This window comes from Macrotis lagotis, chromosome 7 (assembly GCF_037893015.1).
Source record: "Macrotis lagotis isolate mMagLag1 chromosome 7, bilby.v1.9.chrom.fasta, whole genome shotgun sequence".
In the NCBI taxonomy this organism is placed as follows: Eukaryota; Metazoa; Chordata; class Mammalia; order Peramelemorphia; family Peramelidae; genus Macrotis; species Macrotis lagotis.
The window spans coordinates 208123471-208145563 of NC_133664.1; the positions used below are offsets into that span (position 1 = coordinate 208123471).

Genomic DNA, 22093 nt, shown 5'->3' on the forward strand with positions numbered 1-22093 from the left:
AGTTGATTGAAATCAATAATCCAATGCAGCCTCCATAGAGAAGATGAATGTTGGAGATGATTTTTAGTGCTTTAAGAGACTGGCTGGCTCATAGAGTCAGTGTAACATTGTGTTTACCAAAGATATTTGCCATAGTCATGAAAGAATGGAGGAAATCTAGTGCCTATTGAATAGGATAAGATAGTGAGGTTCCCCAGATGCTCCTGTTTGCACATGATATTATATAATTGAATCAGGTCCTGAAACATTGCAGAGGAGGAAGAGAATAAGCATTTATTAGGCACCTACTTTATGCAAAGCTCTATCCAAAGCATTTTACAAGTATTATCTCATTTGATACTCATGAAAAGATTCTTCGAGAGATTTGTAGCCACTCCAAAGAGTTTGGAAATGTCAAGCAAGAACTATGCGGATTGAAAATATGTATTGTATAGATTATAACATTTAGATAATCCATAGAGCTTTCCATCATACAGAGAGAAAAAGAAAGGAAGATGTAAAAAAGGAAAACATATGCAGTTGTTCATAAATTAGTGAGATTGTGTGTCTGTGTGTGTGTGTGTGTGTGTGTGTGTGTGTGTGTGTGTGTGAATGTTAGACAGTCTACAAATCAACAAGTTAGGCCCAGAAATAAGAATTAAGGAAAAAGAGGGTAGGCTAGATTGCCTCTGGGGATTTGAAGAGCTCCTTTAATGATTCTCATCTTCTCCAGGTAACAAAAGCTCATTTTTTAAATGCTATTATTCTAACAATGTTGTGTATGACTGTGAGTCATAGAACACTCAGTCATAGTTTCTGAAGAATCAAAAATAAGGGATCATTCAGAGGGCAGTGGAGAAATTGGAAGGTAAGCAGGCTATAACACATAATAAAATTTTAAAAAAAGATCTTAAGAAGCCTTTGAAGTAGAGAATATCATCAGAGAAGCCAGCTTTTATGGCCAAGAGAAACGTTAGTAATGTGGTGAGAGTAAGGAATAACTGGAGAATAGGAAGAGGGGGTGAGAGGGCACTAAATGAGGTGCCTATTTATGGACCAGGCAGTATTCCATGTTACAAACATCATATTTTGATCCTCACAACAACTCTGAAAAGACATTGCTATTAGTATCCCCATTTTTACAGCTGAGGAAAATGAGAAGATAAGTGACTTAACCAGAGTCACATAGCTAGAAAGTAATTGAAGTTGGATTCAAACTAAGGTCTTCATGACTCCAGAAAGTATGTAATGCACAATGGTACAGGATGTATATTCTATCACACATAGGGTCTGTGTTCAATCAGAATTGTTGACTGACCATAGTTTTTCCCTCATTTTTCTTTGTGACCCCCATGGACCATAGTATGCCACGATCTTTCAAAGTTTATGTTGAGTGTTTATATCCATCTCATATATTGCCAACATTTTTTTCCTCTTGCCTTCAATCTTTCTCAGCACAGGAACAGTGGTGCTCCAATTAACTAGTGTAAATTAATTTCTTTAAGTATTGACTGGTTTGACTTCCATGGTATCCAAGAAACTTTCAAAAGTCTTCTCCAATACCAAAATTCAAAAGCATCAGTTTTGAAGTGCTCAACTTTCCTTATGGTTTGACCCTTACATAGCTGCTAGGAAAACCTTAGCTTTGACTAGGTGAACCTTTGTCAATAAGTTGATGTCTCTTTTTGGCTATGCTCTCCAGACTTGCCATAGATTTTCTTCCAAGGAGCAAACATTTAATTTCATGGCTGTAGTCACCATCTGTAGTGTTCTTTGAGCCCAAGAATAAAAAATCTGGCACTGCTTACATTTCTCCTCCATTTGCCAGGAAGGGATGGGGCTAGTGTTCCATGATTTCCCTATGCCCCCAAATTTGCAACTAAGAGAGAGAGAGATACTAATTTCTGGTGCTTCTTAGCAAATTTTCTAAGACTCGAGATATTATTTCTCAAAACTGGTGTGGCATCGCTGATGAATCATGCATGGAAAATGACAATCTAAAAAGAATTAAAATTTGAAAAGACGACAGAGAAGATGCATGTTGGGTATAAATAGGCTGCAATAGATTGACAATGAAAAATTGTTTGCTAAAAGAGGTATAACCCAAAATATATCATTAAAGAAATGAACCTGTCCTGTAGTAAGAGCAAGAGACAACAGACAGGCAGCTTTTGTCTTCCATTGGCAAGCACTTCATGTTAACTAGCCTAGGAGATGAAAAGAGTGCTGGTCTTCAAGTTAGGAATGGGTAATGCTTCCACATACCAGTATGACATTGAGCAAAGTCATTAAATTTCCCTGGCCTCCAGTTTTCCCATTGGGAAAATGGAGACTATAATTGTTATACTACCTATTTCACAGGTACATTGTGTGGAAACCCATGTGTGTTCTAGAGACAGTAGGTAGGTGGGATTAGACATGGTGTGTGTATGCATAAATACAAATGTTTTCTCCACTGAAGTCCTACCCAGGTGCTTCATCACAGCATCCAGATTACCATCAGTTCTCAAAGCTCAGGTATGCCCATAGATCTCTAACAGGTCCTGCAAAATTGGAAACTCTTGACCAATGGGCCAGAAAACTGATTATCCATCTGTCATCCATTCTAGTTTTCTGTTTTCTCTTTCTCCTCCCAACACCTAGCATAATGTTATTTATATTGTTGTGGCTTATTAAATGCTTGTTGAGTTAAATGGAGTTGAATCATCAGAAGTCTGACCACTGATTAATGGAACTAGAGGGCTGAGATCTGTGTGAGGGGAAGGAGCCCCCTTCTTCTAGGAAATAACATCTTCTCCATTTGAGCTATGTGAACAAAGCAGGAGTGGGGTCATGTGAAGGGAAGCATGTTAAAGGTATGGAACACTGGCATCATTGAGACACTTGTTTTCAAGGCTCCTGAAAAGCTAAGTCAGTCTGCCTTGGCAACCAGCAATCAGAGATGTCAGATGATGTATGAAAGCTTGACACCTAATTTGATGGAGGGGGGTTCTGACAAGCAGTTCTTTGTATTTGTGCTCTACCATATTTTTCCAAGGAGTTCTAAGTCACTTGAATTGGCAAAGGGAAGACAGAGGGGGAGATCTAATAACAGCCTTCAAGTATTTGAAGAGTTATTATTAAGAGAATGGTGACCAGCTGTTCTTTATTTCTCTCCTCCCCCGAAAGGCAGAACAAGAAGGAAAGGGCTTAAATTGCTGCAGGTTATACAGAAGAATAAATTTTCTGCTGGAAGAGGACTGGAGCAGGTGTCTGGGAGTGGCTCCCAGGAAGCTTCAATGATAAGCTACACACACCGCCCCCCCCCCCCCCCCAGCTCTTCACTAGCTATGCGACATGGAGGTACTCACCTCTCTAGGAAATTCTTTGGTGAAGGAGATTTTAATATGTTAAAACTGCCATAAGTATACTCTTGCTTACTGTAGAAGGGTGGATGAGTTTCTTATTAAGAAAGATGCCCCCCCCATATTGAACAAAAAAATTCATCTCACATAGTAATCTTCTTATAGTTCAAAGACCCTTATAATCCTTCTCCAAAGTCACAGGGTAGTCCTCATTTAATATCATCCCCTTTTCCTTGATGAAGAGGTTTCAGAAAAGAGGAGCAACAGTATTCCACTGAAAGTCCTGGATTTGGATCCTGGATGTGCTGTTGCTACCTGAATGAACTTGGACATCACTTCCCTTCTCTGTGCCCCAGTTTCCTCTTCTATAAAATGAGGGGGTTGGACTAGATGCTCTCTAGGACTCCTTCCAGTTCCATATCTGCATACTCCATCATCCATCCTTACCCATCTTCTTTCAATTGCCACTCAGTAGACTCTGACTTCCCTTAGGAATGAAATTAGAGAATTCCCTACAAAAGGGGGGAATTTAAACTTTTAGCTAGAGATTTTTGCTATTGATTCTTCTTTGTTTATGTATTTCTCATAACTCAAATCACCTGGAAATCTCTGGTCTCTTTCTCCTTTTGAGCCTTTCATGACCATGGAGTCAAATGGATTGACCCAACTTAAAAACATTTGGTGTCTTTGCCAGAAAACTTCTTAATTGCTCTCCATATCCCATGTAAAGCTCAGGGTGATGGGACAAAAGGGACCCCAGTGATCATCTGATTTAACCCTTTCATTTTACATATAAGGAAACAGGCCCAAAGATAGTGACTAGCCCCAGGTCACATACCAAGCTCTTGGCAATACCAAGACAATCTCTGTGCTCTCTCTACCTTAGTCCATTCCTGTATCCAGGAGGTCTCTGTTGGAGACAGTGTAGTCATACTGAGGTTCCTGGACTAGCTCCATCTGCACCCCAGCACGGGAACAGCCCAATTCTACTCCTCTCAAATCGCATGCGCAGGGTTGCTTCCCTTGCCACTCCCTGGTTGCCAGCTAATTCACATTGCGCAGTCTTTGTGAGTGGTGGCACCTTACAGCACAGAACAAAAAATAGCACAGTTGGAGGTTTGGTTTGGTTTTTTTCCATGTTCCAAGTTGAGCTTGAAGTGCTGGCAGTTTAGAATGAACTACACAAATAAATCTTGTTTTGACTCATAGTCCAGGGGCTGGATAAATATGGAAACCCCCAAGATATAATTTTGCAGTCATTTTTCCTGAGCATAATGGCACATTTTATTATGCAGAGAAATTTTTTTGTTCTTGCTCCAGAGAAACACCGGCACTATCCAGGCTAAATGTTTTTTTCTTGCCTTTCACCAAATATATATTGAAACACACACATTCATACCACATTTCCCAAATATAACAACTTCATGTTCTATACAAAAAAAGCAAGCTGCCTTTCTGAGCTACAGCCTGTAATCCTTAAAATCAGACAAGATAGGGTTGTGAATTCCAGTCTTGTCTTTCATACTTCCGTAAGTTCAGAGACTGACAAAAATGATCATAAGGATAAAAAATTTTCCACCTCCTTATGATCTCTTAATCAGGAGGGACCTCAGTGATCCCCTTTGTCAACTCCCTTATCTTATTGATGAAGAAACTTAAGCCCAATGAGAAGAAATTTGCCCAAGATTTATGACTAAGGAGCCTGGATTGATGTCCAGGCTTGCTAAAGAGAGTCTACACAACTGGTTAAAAAGTTGAGGGTTTACAAGGAAGATGATATTTTTGTTGCCTATCCTTCATTCTCAAGGAGGACAAATATATCCCAAGGATGATATCTTGACTTATGAATGAATTGGTTTAAGTTGATGCTTGGCTGTACAGAGTCATCAACCTCCCTCTCTCCAGAGTCATGGGAGACAAGTCAAGACAATTGCCTAGGATACAGTAGATAACCTTGGCCTTTATAAATTAAAGTCTTTCCCAGGTCTCAGTTTGTTTGAGTCCATACCCACTCAATGACTAAGGGTTAGGTAAGAATTAAGACAAAAGATGGTCCAATTTGCCATTGGAAAAACTATCAGTCTGGGACAGGAAGACCTTTAGATTCTGGCCAGAAAAGAAAACATATTTTTGACTGCTTTTTGCACCCATCTAAGTATAAGGAACTGCTTCCTCATTTCCTCAGAAATATTGATCTTAAAATAAAATGTACTGACTCCTAAGGAAGTGTGTTTCCTGTCCCTGGTGGCATTTGAACAGAGGATGTCTGATTGCTTTTAAAGAATATCAAAGAAGAATAAGTGTTGGATTAGATGACCCATGGTATCTCTTCTGACTATGAAGATTTTATTATTTTGTGACTCACCAGACTGTAAAGCCAAAGGCTGACAAAGGATTTGTTTGAAATCTATAATATTATAAAGAATATGGAAAAAGCAAACAGAGACTTGTTCGTTGAATCACAGATGACAGAAGACTAGAACTAGGATCACCACATGATGCTTATAAGAACATTCTATGGGCTGTATTCACCCTACAGAGAGCTAAGAAAACAAACTACTGCAAGGCTTGGGGTAAGCTGAAATGTTTAAGGAGGTCTATGTTTAAAGGGGGTATGTAGAAATTAATGAATGAAAGACCTGTAAGAGTTTCCTAAGGGAAATGAGAAATGGGAGATGGGATGTGGAAGGTAGTTACGTTTATGTGATTGGGAGGATGTTTTAGTTTTGAGGTTGATATAATGGAAAGACAGTATTGGTTCACAGATTGTCTATTAGGACCACGATCAGAGATAGAATCTTGGGTTAGTAGGACTGTGCAACTGTTCTAAGATGATGATGGTGTGGAAGCTGGAAGAGACCTCAAGGATCATTTGGCCTTCACCTTCATTTTATAGATGAGGAAACTGAGAAGTGACAAAACTTGTCCAGAGTAGCACAGTGGCAAAATTTATAACTAATCCCACATTCTCCACATCCAATATCACAGCCCTCTGATACCTAATTGTTCCAAAATCATGGGCAAGTATTTTTATCTATCAGAGCCTTAATTTTTGTCATCTGCAAAAATAACCTAATAATACTTTATGGGATTGTTATGAAGAAAATGTTTTTGCAAACATTGAAATGCCATAGAAATATAAACTTTCAAGAGATGGGAAGACAGAGATGTTGAGAAAAGAAGTAAGATACACAAGACAGAATATTAAATTGTTCAAAGTAGAAGGAGACAATTTTGTGAAGTGGAAAGAGAACAGGGCTTATATTCAGAAGACCGGGTTCCAAACCCAACTTTGACACTTCCTTTGTGACCTTAGTCAAATAATTTCATACTGCTTAGTGTAGATTTCCTTATCTCTTAAAGAAGAGAGTAAAGCTTGATGATTTATTACTTCTGACTTCTATGTGTTGTGGGAGAAGTTTGAGGACTTGAACTAAATAAAAAAGAAAAGGAAACTAACCGGATTGATGATTTCAAAGGAATTGGTAGGGTAGAACTCAGAGGATTTGGTGCTGTGCAAAAGATCAGAGCTTGAATCTCAGAAGTTTGTGTAATGGGTGAAAGTGAGGAAAATTTAAAGGACCATTTTCTAGTTCAGATACTACTTCTGACTTCAGAGAGTGAGGAGTAAAGGATGAAATTAAACAGTAGGAACCTGAAGAGGAAGACTCAAGGGAAAGGTAGTTGGCAAAGCAAGGTAAGATGAGGTGAAATGAAATAAATTATTGGGTAATTGGAAAAGTCATTGGGAGAGTGAAGCAAATAGATGAAACAGACAGGAGATTGGGAGGAAGAGGAAGAGAAAAAGTGGATGTGATTGTAGAATTAAGAATAAAAGAAAGTTGAGTGTAACTGTCAAGTTATCAAAAGATAACTAGAGGTTATACAATTTTTTAAACTAAATACTTAAGGATAATATGTAAATGCCCATAGGTAGGACATAAAAAAGTCTGATTAATTTCAGCCAGTTTTACAAACAGGCTAAATTTTGTGGTGTGTTATAATAGCTCCTAAAACTAATTTGATTTGGGGCTGCATTAGTGCAAGACAACAGTGCCAGGAATAAAAGGGATAGATCCTCTGGATCATGCCAAGGCTAGGTAAATTCCAGAATAGTGTACTCATTTCTGGCTGCTACATTCAGGAAGGACATTGATGAGATAGAGAGCAATGAGGAAGTGAAGGTCCTTTGAAGCAACTGAGAATGGAGGGGCAGCTAGGTGCACAGTAGATAGAGCATTGGTCCTGGAGTCAGGAAGTCATGAGTTCAAATGTGGCCTCAGATACTTAATACTTACTAGCTGTGAGACCTTGGGTAAGGTCTCATAACCCCATTACCCCACAACCCCCTAAAGAAAGAATCCATGAAGGTAGTGTTGGAGGACATGTTTAAAAACTGTCTTTTAAGAACTTTGAAGAACTACCAAGTGAAAGAATGATCAAATTTGTTCTTGTTCTTTTTTACTCCTAGAAGACAAAATAAACTTTAACAACTAGAATTGTTCCAAAAATGAAATAGGTTGATTTGAGAGGTGGTGAATTACTTACTTATTGATTATGTTCTAATAATAAAATTTTTTTTAAGATCTGAATTAGATTTGAAGTCACTGAGGTTCCATCTAATTTTTAATGTACATTTAACCTTCATCTTTGAGGTTTCCAATGCCCAAAGAAGAACTAAAAAGAGAGAGGATAGATCTAGAAATAGAAGGGATCTCAGAAGTCATTTTGTCTAACCACCATTGTTTAGGGATGAAGAGACTGGGGTACATAGAAATTAGGTAACTTCCCAAGGGTCACACAGTTATTATGTACCTGAAGAAGGATTTGAACCCAGTTCTTCCTGTCTCCAAGCCTAGTGCCCTCTCCACTGCAGCACATAGCCATATTGAGAATGCTGTAGTTAATATTCCTTTTGGCTATGGCTTGTACTGCATGGTTGCTGAGATTCCATCTTGAAATTCTGTAATTTTGTGGACCTTTTATAAAAACTGATGGAAACATTGTGATTAATAGAATGCCATATAGTGAGGAGAGGTTAACTATGCTTTAAGAATGAGAAATCGGGGAAAATACAAAGTATTCCAAGTGTCCTATTGCAGTTTTAAGATCAGGTTATTAAACTATCCACTAAGATTTTGGTGTTATTTTATACTTGATTCTATGCAGTATTTTAACTCTGGGCTCTTTTGGAATAGTCTCTCAGTCACTCTGGGCTCTAGCTCCCCATTCTGTGAATAAGTTATATATTATTTTAAACTACTGAAACTTGGCAAAATAGACTGTTTTATTGCATATAACCATTAAGAGTTCATTGAGAACCTTTAGGTATAATTGTGAATTAAACATAATTATTATGACTGTTAGATGAGATTCAACCATTTATTTGGAGTTATGGTGATTATTAAAAGAATCCATGAAACTATCAGGTTTTATAGCTTCTGTGACTCCACAGAACTTCTATTTAATTTTTTTAATTCAGTTGTTAAGAATTAGCATAAGTTGTCAAATAAGTATTAAAGTGCTAATTATGTCTTTCAAAAAGTAATAACTTGCCTAAGGTTATAAAATATGGAATTATCATTTGGGCCTACATTCTAGGCCCATTTTTCAAACTCAAGGTATAGGTGAGTTTTGTGGGTTTGGAGCTGTGAATAAATACACAGAAATTTTGTCATAAAGTCCAGCTATAAGAGCCTATTGGAAGGTGGTCATCCTGCAAATGAATTATATAATTACCCTATATTAACTCCTTAAATAGAATAATAATAATTAATAATTTAAAATAGAATATTAATAATATTAATAATCAATATATTCATATCAATATAGCATTGTTATAATGATTTTTTTAAAAAAAACAAGCAAGTTACATTTAACCTTCTTAAAGTTTACAGAGCTCTTCCCTAGTACTGGCACAGTTCCTAACATGAGTGCCTTAAATCTTGTTAATTGATTGATTCATCCCAGTAATCCTCATATGGGTTCAGAATCTTGACATTTAAGGCTGAGGAGAACTATAGAGGTCAAGTGGCATCCTCATTGTACAAACACTTGAGCTTCAGTCTCCTGATTCCAAGCATGGAACACTTATAAATCAGGATGTCTTTTTCTGGATGGTTTTTTTTTTTTTAAGACATAGACACTCCAGGAATGAAATAGCTATAGAGCCCAGAGTGGCAGCTTCTACTATGGTAATCATATTCAGGTCCTGGGAACAGCTCCCTGGACAAATTCTTTTTTTTTTTTATTTTGCAAGGCAGTGGGGTTAAGTGGCTTGCCTAAGGCCACACAGCTAGGTAAGTATTAAGTGTCTGAGGTCAGATTTGAACTCAGGTACTCCTGACTCCTGAGCCGGTGCTCTGTCCACTGCGCCACCTAGCTGCCCCCCCCCCCATGGACAAATTCTTGAGAGTCTTGGATGAACATTCTGACCCTCTATTGTTTACTTCCTATAGCCCTGGTACCTCTTTAGGAATACCTTGAGTTCTCCTTGAAGGTGTGGGCAAGGGGTATCCAGTTTCATAGGGTCTATTTGAACCATGTGGCATTGTCTGAAAGTATATAACCTAGGATACACTTCCTGCCTTCCTCTTTTCCCTAGATTATGATGAGCAACTATAGTCCTAATCTGTGATATACATTGCACTGAACCAGTTATATTGCCAGCTGGGGCAAGGTGGGAGTGGAGAGTCCAGTGCATACTTTAGGGGAACCATCTATAGTTCACTAACAGACTTTATGATTCTAATAAGAATTAGAATTAGAGACCCATGGAAATGGTCTAGTCTAATCTCCCAATGAGAAACTAAGAGAGATCAATGAGAAACCAATGAAAAATCTAAGGTCTGGAGAAAGGAAATGACTTCTCCAAGGTCAAGTAAGGAAGACAGCTATGATATTTAACTCTAAAACCAATGAATTTTGGAAGCACTTGGCACCATCAAACCCTGCAGAGAAGCCTGCTTTCCCACCTCTTTCCTTTATGATGACTTTATCTCTTGTAGCAGAAGAGTCTAAATGCTGAGGATTCTAAACCCCGTTCATCTCTTGGAAACCAGCCTTTGTCAACCCTTCTGGGCTCTGCCTTCTATTGCCCTTGAGTTTGATCTATCTGGGACTTGTCTGTTCTACAGGAAGCTGCAGGAGAAAGCATTCCCATTCTCCTTCTGGGCAATAAAGTTGACAATGAAAAAGAGAGAGAAGTCCCCCAAGGTCATGGAGAACGTCTTGCCAAGGTAAGGAGCAGATACCTCTACCCATAATAGGTTCAGTCAGGAAAAGGATACGACCTGGGAAAAGTCACAGATGAGCAGTAGAACTTGATTAGAGGCAACTGGGATCGAGGGAGATCTCTCATACTTTCAGTAGTTCAAATGTCAAGATAAGATGGAGTGACTTCCTAGGAAGAATTGTCAAACTAAACATGCTTTGAAAATAAGCAAAATATGCTGAGTGAGATGAGCAGAACCAGAAGAATACTGTACACCCTAACAGCAACATGGGGTTGATGATCAAACTTAATGGACTTGCTCATTCCATCAGTGCAACTATCAGACACAATTTTGGGATATCTGCAATGAAGAATACCATCTGTATCCAGACAAAGAATTGTGGTGTTTGAACAAAGTCCTTTAATTTAAAAAAAAGTTATCTTATGTAATTTTGCTATCTCATACTTTTTTCCCTTAAGGATATGATTTCTCTCTCATCACATTCAACTTAGATCAATGTATACCATGGAAACAATGTAAAAACTAACAGACTGCCTTCTATGGGAGCTGGGAAGAGGGAAATGAGTTTAGGGGAAAAATTGTAAAATTCAAAATAAATAAATTTTTTAAAAAAGAAAATAAGCAAAATAAACCTACACATCTAAGAGAGCAGTAAAATACTAGGCCTAGTGAAAATTAGCCAGTGACCCAAAGAGGGAGGCAATTTCCTGGACTGTTTTTAATCTCTATCTGTGGTTTTTCTGGGTTCCCTTTTATTTTGTCAACAAATGATTGATCAGAGTTGAAGTGGGAGGGGCTGAATGTGTTGGTTACAGAAAAGTATATAATATGTTAGGGGAAAAGAGCTGAAGTGTAGCAGAAAGATGAGTGGGTCTAGCATTGTGGGGTGTTGGTGGAAGGAGATCAAAAATTTTGGAAGATGCCTTACTGATTGGCCAGTAAGAAGTTCCAACCTAAGCCTCTTTTGATTATAGGGTTTTGATGGCTCAGTGAGAGTAAATAGCAGTTGTTTCTGTCCTCACCTGAAATCCTGAGGGTCTTCCCCTTACAGATTGATTTTTTTTTTTTAGTTTTTAAAAAGAGGCCACTTTTTTGTCTTATTTTTTTTTACCTAGACTTAGTCAATTAGTCTCAGACAAACTGAAACATGGGAAAGACCTTATCTTGAAAAGGTCAGGGCCTCCCACTACATCCAGAGCCATCTCCAAGTGCCACTGGACCCAGATAGCCCTGGAGGAGAAAGTGAGACTGGTGACTTATCACTGCCTCCTGTCACTTAAATTCAAGTCACTTGCATATCATGACATCACTTTCCTGATATAATGGTCCTCTTTGACTATGAAGGACAATCAATAATATACTCAGAATTCCCTCCCTCTTCTGTTCTACCTGCTGGTTTACCTTAAGTCTCAGCTAAAGTCTCACCTTCTACAAGAAGCCTTTCCCCATCCTCCTTCACTTTAGTACCTTCCTTCTGAGACTATTCCCAGTTTATCCTACATCTATCTAATTCATACATGACTATCTCTTCCATTAGACTCTGAGCTCTTCAAGATACAATTTCTTTTTACCTTTCTTAGACTCCTCAGTGGTGAGCATATAGCAGGTGCTTAATATATGCTTGTTGACCTATTAACTGACTTGCAGTCTGCATTGGAAGAGACAGGTGAATTCCCTGTACCTCTGAAATTAGAGTTGCCTACCATGTCATTAACATCTTCCGAGCAGGTTTTATAGCTAGAGAGAAAGAAAGGCTGGGGAAGTGATGAGCTGCTGAACCAAAAAATAAAAGTAGCTGGAAAGCTTATTAGCTGTTAGAAAAATAAAATGATGTCATGGATAGAAAAGGGATATGAAAAGCACAAAGTATATATTTTCCCAACACCCCAAAAGTACTAAAGCCAATGTCAGGCATTATTATTATACAATCAGAGAATATATAGGGGCAGAAAGAAATTAGTTTAGCATAGTCATAACACCAGCCTAGGAGTTATCCTAAGATTCAATTCTGAATCCACTGTTAACATATCGTATGATATTGATGCTATATGATATATGAAATGAGGAGGTTGGACAAAACATCTAAGCTTCCTTTCAGTGCTGTGAATATAGTTTCTAGTCCAACCTTTACATTTTACATTCAAGAAGGCTTTACTAGTGGTAGTAATGTTAACTTTTATTCAGTGCTTTGTGCTTACAAAACACTTTTTATACATTATTTCATTTGGTTCTTATTCATCCTGTGATGTGAATAGTGTAAGAATTAATGTTCCTATTTTGTAGATAGATAAACTAAATTTCAGAGATTATTTTTCCAAGGATATATAGCTAGAAAGTGGCTGAATGTTAAATTGAAGCACATAGATGCTTTAAAAATTGCCCTACAATTTAAAAATTTCCCATCAATGGGGAATGACTAAACATGGTATATGTTTGATGGTACATGATTGATGTGTATTGTACTTTGAGTTTACTATTATGTATTGTGCTTTTTTTATTTTTTGCAAGGCAATAGGGTTAAATGACTTGACCAATGTGTAATGTGCTTTAAGAAATGGTGAGCTCAATGATCATTGAAAAACATGGATGGACTTGCCTGAAAGAATAAAAAGCAAAATGAACAGAACTAAGAGAATGCTGTATATAGTAACAGAAAAATTATTTTAAGAACAGTTTTGCATTAATTAGCCATTTTGGCTATTATAAATGCCAAAATTAACTATAAAGGACCTATGAAGGAAGATGCTATCTGCAACCAGAAGAAAAAAAAAACTGGTATATAGAATGGTGTGTGTGTGTGTATACATACGTAAGTGTGTCTAGTGGTAGCCATCTCTAGGATGGAGGAAGGAGGGAAGAAAAAAGGGAAAAAAGTTACATGATAATTTTATTATATGTTTAAAAAAGTAATAGTAAGTTGTACATAATAGATTTACAGTTTCACATACAATTATGTTTTTCTGTCCTACTGTTATGAAAATGCTTTTTTACTTATTAAGTTCAGATTAAAATAAATAAAAAAAGAATTTTGTTGACTGAGAAAAAATATATTTTTTAAAGTTGCACTATGAACCATAGCATCATATGTCTTTTCATAAAGTTGAGAAAGAATGTGAAACAGCCAAATCTGTTGTGACTAAGTCTAATGTGAGTAATTGTCTAGCCCTTCTATTAAGACAGTGTTGGCAATATCATTATTATGATGTTAATGTTAAATTGCTAGTATCCTACTTGTTATGGTCCTATACTGGTCTAGGGAATCTAGAGGATATAAACTAGAAATAGAGAGGTGGAATTGGGGAGTTCTAGGTTGGGATGAAGGATGACAGGATTGCTTTTCATCCCTAATGTCTTCCCAAGGAAACTGCACCTTTTTATCCCTCTAAGCACTCTTTTTCCTTCTGTCTCATGGGTCTAGGAGGATGATTTGATCTTCTATGAATGCAGTGCATTTTCAGGCTATAATGTCAAAGAATCTCTGCTTCACCTCGCCAGGTAAGAAAATAAAAATAAAATAACATTCTGCCAATACACAGCATTACAAATGTCTTAAAGGAGAAAAAGAATGAGGAGACCAAATCTGGTTTTTACTCCGTCTGATGAGAGTCATAATTTAGCCTTACCCATAGAACATGGCAGCAGTGAGCATTGTTATCTCTAGATGGAGAAAGTCCCATCCATCTCTTCAGAGGAATAGAGCAGAGGAAAAGTGTCTAGACTGAGAATCTGGTGCATTAGTGATCCTAAAATTCTCTCCCTTCAAGAGACTGGAAGAGTATAGCCATCAATGGGACAGAGTCTGCTGTATATATTGCATATAATAGATGGTTTTAAAACGTTTGTTTTAAATTTAAATTTGCAGAATTTGTGATCAAGGTTTAAGGAAACCTTAAGTATGTCCCCCCCTTTTTAATCATTTTTCTTTTGTTTTGGGGGTGTAGGTCCAGAAGAGATTCTATATAGAAATTAATCTGATGTATCTTCTTATCATCTTTGAAAGGAGTTCCTATTAATAAAGGCATGGTCCTTTGAAGTGAAATTTTTATTAGATGTATCTAAAATCTACCATAGTGAAATGGTAGAGGGGAAAAAAGGGAAGAAAACACTGATTCACTAAAGAAAACAAATATCAGAGAGAATGGGGTGGAGTTGCTTTGCTGGTCATCATTTCATCCCAAGACAAAGCAGAATAGCATAATTCTAGCATAATGACCTTGCAAAACTTTGATTCTAGATTAGATATGATTCTAACTTTTGATAGCAAAATGAAATCCCAAGCATGTTGTTAGTTTTAGGGGGTACAGGTTTAGTCCAAATGGACAGAGAGTTAAAGTGTAAAAATGATGAGATGTGGTGTTGGAAAAAATCCTCTAATGTGATGGAAAGATTTACTAAAGTATAGGTCAAGAGACTTGGGGTCATGTCCTGTTAATATCTCATGGTGATTAGCTATATGACTGTGGGTAACACTCCTCTCTGGCTTTGGTTTTTCTCTGGGGGCTGAAGGGAGAAACAATATAATACAGTGAGTAGAATGCTAAATTTAAAGTTAAAGGACCTAACTCCATTATTTCTTCAGGCCTTAGTTTCTCCACAAGAGGGTTGGATTACATGATTTAACATCCTTTCAAGCACTAAATATTATGGTTTTGTTTTTCCTGCTTGAAAGATAGACAGGACTAGCCTTAATATAATGCAATACTATACAACAAACTACAACAAAACACAATACAATATAAAAATTCAAAATATACTAAGTTGTTATTGCTTAGTCATTTCAATCATGTCCAACCATCTGTAACTACATTTGGGATTTCTTGGCAAAGATGCTGGAATGGTTTGCCATTTCTTTCTCCAGGTCATTTTACAGATGAGGAAACTGAGGCATACAGGGTTAAGTGACTTGTCCAGGGTCACACAGATAGTAAGTGTCCAAGGTCAGATTTGAACCCAAGAAAAGTCTTCCTGACTCTAGGTCCAGCACCCTATCCACTGTACCCCTACTGTAAGCATACTAAGCAAAATAGGAGAGAAAAGAAATTTAGATCAAACACGGTCTGTGCTCTGATGCACCACTGGGCGTTAGACACCAACACAGTTGACTACAACATACACTTTTCCATGATAAGTGCATCAGAGCACTGAAATAATAGAAGTAGTGATTTACATAATGTGTTAGGCAGTAACGTGCTTCCCACACATAACTCACTGGAGCCTTAGAACTGCAGAGTGGGGAAGATGATTCAAATGTTATCCCCATTTTATAGCTAAGGAAACTGAGGATCAAAGAGGTGAAATTACTTCCCAAGGTTATATATCTTAGTCAATAAGTGACCAAATTGAAATCTTAAGAGAGAGAGAGAAAGAGAGAGAGAGAGAGAGAGAGAGAGAGAGAGAGAGAGAGAGAGAGAGAGGGAAATGCAAGATTAAGCCCCTGGGGTAAAGGAAAAGAGGCAGTAATGATGTAGGAGTCAATATTGACATTGGTCTCCTTGAAAGTGTTGCTCACACTAGTTCAATGGGAGGTCCTGAAGACAGTGCTCTTTGGCTACCCATACTATCTCTTTCCAAAAGGGTTAAAGATCTAAAAGTACTCTCATACTAACAATCACTTAGTGAATCCTGTAGAGAGTTGATATTAATGGGAAAAATACTGAATTGGGAGCCGGGAGATGTGTAGGAACACTTAGCTAGTCTTAGATATTTAATAACTCATTATAAAAGCATGGTAAGTCCCTTAACTTCTCTGAGCCTCAGTTTCCATATCTGTAAAGTGGAAATGACAATAATATATCTCCATTGTTAAGTCTCAAGATTGTCATAAGAATTTAATGTTCTGAAGACATCTCCACCACTCCTTTGCATAGAAAAATATAGAACATTGCATGCAGTTTTTTAAAAAGTTATTGACTTAGTAAATTTTTTCTCATTCTTCTTCTTCTTGTTATTAGAGTTTCATGGGCAATCTTTATTTTTGTTATACAATGTTACAGAAATGATTGTTTTATCCCATAAATTAAAAATTAAATAAATTTTAAAAGTTTTTTCTCTTTTTCTTTTTCCCCTTGAAAAATATTTTTTTGTTACAAGGGATAGCTCTCTGGGAGGAAGAGGAAAAATTTAAGTGATGCAAAAACAGACAAAATTAAAAAAACAAATTTTAAAAATGAAATGAACCATTTAATGAATGAACAAAGCATTTATTAATAGATTACTATATTCAAAACACTGTACTAAGTACTGAAAATACAACTAGAAAAGTAAGACAGTTCGTGCTTTCAAGAAGCTCATATTGAAAAGAATAAAGTTTTACACTGCTATTATTTTAAATTCTCTGGTACTCACCTCTCATATTACCTTGTGGTTTAACCCCCTGGCTGACATTATAATGATAGATCAAATAGTAACTGCTACGTACTAGCTCTTTGGCTACAGGCAAGTCATCTCCTCTCTATGAACCTCAGTTTCCTGATCTCTCAGATGGAGATAAATAATACTTGCATTGCCTACCTCTAGTCTTCACTATGATTCATCTGGAGGTTGTTCCTCCCTAACTAATGACTCATCTTTCTTTCTCAGGATACTCAAGGAACAAGAAGATACTGTGAAAGATAATATCATCCAGGTTCACCATCAACCCAAGAAGAAGGTCTGCTGTGGCCAGCAGTAGGACACCTAAACTGGACTTTGAAATCCCAGGTCCCATCTCAGATCCAGAGTCAAAGCTCTCTGTTGATGCCACCAGTCAACAAATGAATCAGAACTTGATTCATTTCAATGACTCATTCCTCTTGTGGAAGCTACTGTTAGACACTAGGGGTCTACTCCACCCCCCCTCCCTGTACCTTAAGACCATATTTCCATTTTTAGAGCTTTGTTTCCTGTGATAAAAAAGGGAGTAAGGATGGAGAGAAGAGGGACAGGCTTGACAAAGGTCATTATGTGCCTTTCTACATCTCGCCTATGCTTCCCCTATGCTTGAAGATGTCCTAGCCCAGGACATCTTCAAGCATCATAATGAACCTGGCCTTTTTTTATAAGTAGATTTGCTGTTTATTGGACAGCAACCTGAGTCCTCCTCAGGGACTAATCAAGGCTCATTCTCCAGTAACTAAACTGTCTGTAAACACTTCCTAGGCCTTGATTTTATTTAGCTGGGTTTCAATTATTTTGACTCAATAATAAAATAAAGATTTCTTGTAAATAAACTAAAAAATAAAAAACTTCTTGTGAAAATACCTAGACCAGAACACTCATAATCTCATTCCAAACTTCTCCAAGTACCCTGACTAAAAAAGGCATTAAGACTCTGTACTTCAGTTACTTCAACTATATAAAAAAGGAGGTATTTCAATGAGACCCTCCAGATCCTTTTGTAACAGCAGAACATAGGTCAGACCCTTTTCACTAGCCTAACTCTGACTCAGGCTGAAAAGGGCAGTTTTGGGGCCAGTGACCTTGTTTTTTTCTGATTGATCACTATTAGCTTTCTTGAAAAGGTGGGTTACAAAGGACCCATGACCTCAACATCAAATCTCTACCTCCCCTCTCCCCCCTCCCACCTCCACCAAGCTAGATTTCATCAGGGATTAGGAAAGTGAACTTATTTGATCCCTACTGTAGACAAAAGAGATGAAAATCAAAAGAAGGAAAAAAGAAAAAGGAAGGAAGAAGGGAGAAAATAGAAGAAAAAAGAGAGGAAAGAAGGCAGGAAGAAAAGAAAGGAAGAGAAGGAAGGCAGAATAAAAAGCCATCTGCTTCTAAAACAGAGACCATTTCTAGGGATATAAATACAATACATATAGCTATATAAAAGCCATTTTCTAAATGTTTCTCAAAATAGCTTTTAGAAAAACTGTATATGATGATTAATGGGCTAGATTGACACTCCTGCAAGAGAAATCACTAGGCTTTCAGCTATGCCAGAGAGGCCCCACACTAGGTCCATAGTTACCAACTTAATTTTCTTTATTCTCCTCTTTTCCTCCCTCCCCCCCTCCTCCCACACCCCTTCCCCAGGAGATCATATTTTAAAAACAAAACTAAAAAAAATCTGTAGCTGTGTCTTTTGATATTTTGATGGAATTTGAGAAAGAAGAAAAATGTTGCTGTCATCTTAACTGGAATGGAAAAAGATTGGGAATAATTGAGCCTCAGTTTCCTCATTTGTAAAACTAGATGACTTTCCAATTCTAATGTTCCATGAATCACTGCCCTGCAATGAGATGTTGCCTTCTGTCAATTTCCAGTCCAGAGGCACCTCTGGGAAGTGACCTGTTCATATATAGATTTGGAGGAACGGAAAAGGTGACAGAAGAACTCTAACTCTGTGGTCAATTCTCTCACTTCTCCACAGATAGGCAGATTCCTAGCCTGCTATCCATCTGGAAAGAGTTGCCGGACCACCTCCCTGAAATCTATCTGGCAAAAGTTTAAAGAGTGCCATTTACCACCTCAATATTTGGTAATTTGGCATCAATAGAGGTGAAGGGTACAGTGCTTAGAATAGTTTTGTAGAAGGAGTAGAATGGTATACCATAAAGGGTGCAAGACCTGGGGTCAGTTGCCCTGGATTTAAATCCCCGATTTGTAGCTCTTTGGGTCATTCTTTAAAATGAAGGGGATATCTTCCGGCCAAGATGGTGGAGAGAAGACAGGCACAGTTCTAAAGTCTCCTGACCTTTCCCCAATCAAATGAAATAAACCTCTTAACAGAAATTGGACCCACAAAACCCAGAAAGAAAAGTCAGGAGAAAGAACATCTACCTCAGGATTTGTCTCCCCCAGCAGCACTGGACAGATTCGGGCAGGTGAGTCTGGGCTCAGAGGGAGGATCAGCCCCGGATGAGGAGGATTAGCAGATGAATTGGAGCCAGGAATCTGAGGGCCCAAGAGCCAGACCTGTTGGATCAGTGGTGAGGCTAGATGGCAGGGGCTTGAGTCAACTAGGGAGCAGAGGGACTGGCATTGGTGCTGTCCCTCTGGAGCTTGCTGACAAGGCTGGGGGGAGAGTTCCGGTGCAGGAGAGCTGCAGACACCATGCCTTAGCTCCTCTTGTCTGAGGATCTCAGAGTCCATGTCTCCATTGCTGCTGAGGCCTCTTCCAAGAACAAACATTTTCAGACTAATTCTGCTTCTGGCCCAGGTGTGTGAGCAGAAGAAGCAGCCCAGCTGACAAATGACCTCAGGCCAGGGTAAAGACCACCATTGACTGAAGGCAAAAGAATTCAATAGCTCCAACTCCTCCCTTCAAGCAAAGGGAGAAGGTCTCAATCAAGGTCACTCCAGAGGAAGCAACCAGCACCTCCAACTGGCCAGCCAGAGAAATTACATTCAGTGAGTAAAGCCTTTAGTGATCCCAAGCCCCTGTGAACCAGCCCCTCCCAAACTCAAGATCTTAGCAAAATGAAGAAGGGTCAGCAGAAAGGTGGATCCATAGAAAAATTCGGGGAAGGGAAAGACACTAACTCAGAAAGACGTAGAACCTCTGAGGAGAATACAGTCTGGTCTTCAGTAGAGAAAGACTTCCTTGAAGAAATAAGGAAGGAGCTTAAAAATCAACTGGAAAATTTGGAAAAGACAATTAATACCTTGCAACAAGAAAACAAATCCTTAGAAAGTACAATTGGACAAATACAAAAGGAGAATCAATCTCTCAGGTCCTAAATTGGACAAATACAAAATGAGAATAAATCTCTCACACCATCAATTGGACAAATACAAAATGAGAGTAATTCTCTCAGATCCTCAATTGGGCAGATGCAAAAAGAAAATAATTCTCTCAAAACTCAATTGGTCAAATGGAAAGCTCTTCCAAAAGTAGAATTGACCAATTGGAAAAGGTGTTGCAAAAGGTTAATGAAGAAAACCCCTCCCCCAAAATATAGAATGGAGTCTGCATAAACTAATGACTCCATGAGACAGCAAGAGCCAGTTAAACAAAATCAAAAAATAGAAAAAATAGAAGAAAATATAAAATACCTCATCAACAAAACCACTGACCTTGAGAATAGATCAAGGAGGTGCAACCTGAGAATTATAGGACTTCCTGAAAACATTGAAGAGAGAAAAAAAAGCCTGGACTTAATATTACAGGATCTAGTGATGGAAAACTGCCCTGATATCATGGAACTGGAGGGCAAAGTAGTTATTGAAAGAACACATCAATTCCCTCTAGAAAAAGATCCTAAAATGAAAACACCAAGGAATGCTGTGGCCAAATTCCAGAACTATCAGATAAAAGAGAAAATCCTGCAAGCAGCCAGAAAGAAACAATTTAAATATCAAGGAGCCACAGTAGGGATCACACTGGACCTGGCTGCATCAACATCAAGGGATTGAAGGGCCTGGAATGAGATATTTCGAAGAGCAAGGGAGCTTGGAATACAGCCAAGAATCTACTTTCCCGCAAAGTTGAGTCTTCTCTTCCAGGGAAAAAGAGGAAAAGATGGACATTTAATGAAATGGAAGAATTCCAAAAATTCCTGATGAAAAGACCAGAGCTAAATAGAAAATTTGGACATCACACAGGAAGTTCAAGAGACACATGAAAAGGTTAAAAAAAGGGGGAGGCAGTAAAAGGGGAAAAAAACTGCTATCCAGTAAGTTGAAATTGGCTATATCCCAGCATAGGGAAAAGGATTCTCATAAATCTGGAGAACTGTAACTCTAACAGAGAGAATATACCTAGCCAGAAATGATGGACATTCATGATCTATCCATGAGACTGCTATCTAATGGGATGTAACTGGCTTTAACCCCACTTGGGAGAAAGGCTCTAATAACTCAAGAATTTTAACTCTATTACATAGAATATACTGAACTAAAAACACTACCTCCTTAAAATGGGGGACAGGAAAGAGATGGGAGGACGGAGGGGATTGAATGGGGTTAACTCATTACACTAAGAGGTACAAAAAACCTATGGTAATAGGGGGGAAGAAGGGAGTAGATGAGAAACACCTGAATCTTCTTCTTATCAGACTTGGCTTAAAGTCAACCTACACATACTCAATTAACTTATAAAACATCTAACCTTTCAAGTATTATAAGGTGAAAAGGGGTGGGGGAGACAGAGAAAAGGAAGAGGAGTGGGGAAATAAAGAGGGAACCAACAAAAGGAAGGGAAGGAAAAGGGAAAAAGTGAAAGGGGAAAGAAAGGGGAGGGGTGATATAGGAGGGCAAACACACTGAAGGGGGTGGTATTAAGAAACAAAAGACTGGGGAATATGGATAAAGGGGGGGAAAGGGGAAAATGCAAACAGAAGGAAGATAGCACAGAGGGCAATAAAGAATTAGTAATCATAACTTTGAATGTGAATGGGCTGAACTCTCCCTTAAAACATAAGCAAATAGCAGAGTGGATTAAAAACCAGAATCCTACAATATGCTGCCTACAAGAAACTCATCTGAAGCAGAGAGATACATATAGATTAAAGGTAAAAGGTTGGAGCAAAATATATTTTGCTTCAGCTGAAGTAAAAAAAGCAGGGGTAGCAATCCTTATCTCAGACAAAGCAGCAGCACAAATAGATA

General features: G+C 38.1%; 1 protein-coding gene across 11 annotated transcripts in view; it reads left to right on the forward strand.

Annotated features, from left to right (window-relative positions):
* CRACR2A (calcium release activated channel regulator 2A) overlaps positions 1-21563 on the forward strand; it is a 209110-nt gene extending 187547 nt beyond the window's left edge. For 7 of the 11 annotated variants that reach the window (XM_074194626.1, XM_074194628.1, XM_074194630.1 and 4 more), the window contains 3 exons: positions 10460-10561; positions 13977-14053; positions 17138-21560. In XM_074194626.1, coding sequence (XP_074050727.1) covers positions 10460-10561; positions 13977-14053; positions 17138-17228 — 270 coding nt within the window. In that variant the 3' untranslated portion in view covers positions 17229-21560. Of the gene's footprint in view, positions 1-10459; positions 10562-13976; positions 14054-17137 lie in introns of all 11 variants that reach the window. The other 4 variants (XM_074194635.1, XM_074194637.1, XM_074194636.1 and 1 more) reach the window with 3 other exon arrangements.
* The last annotated feature ends 530 nt before the right edge of the window (positions 21564-22093 follow it).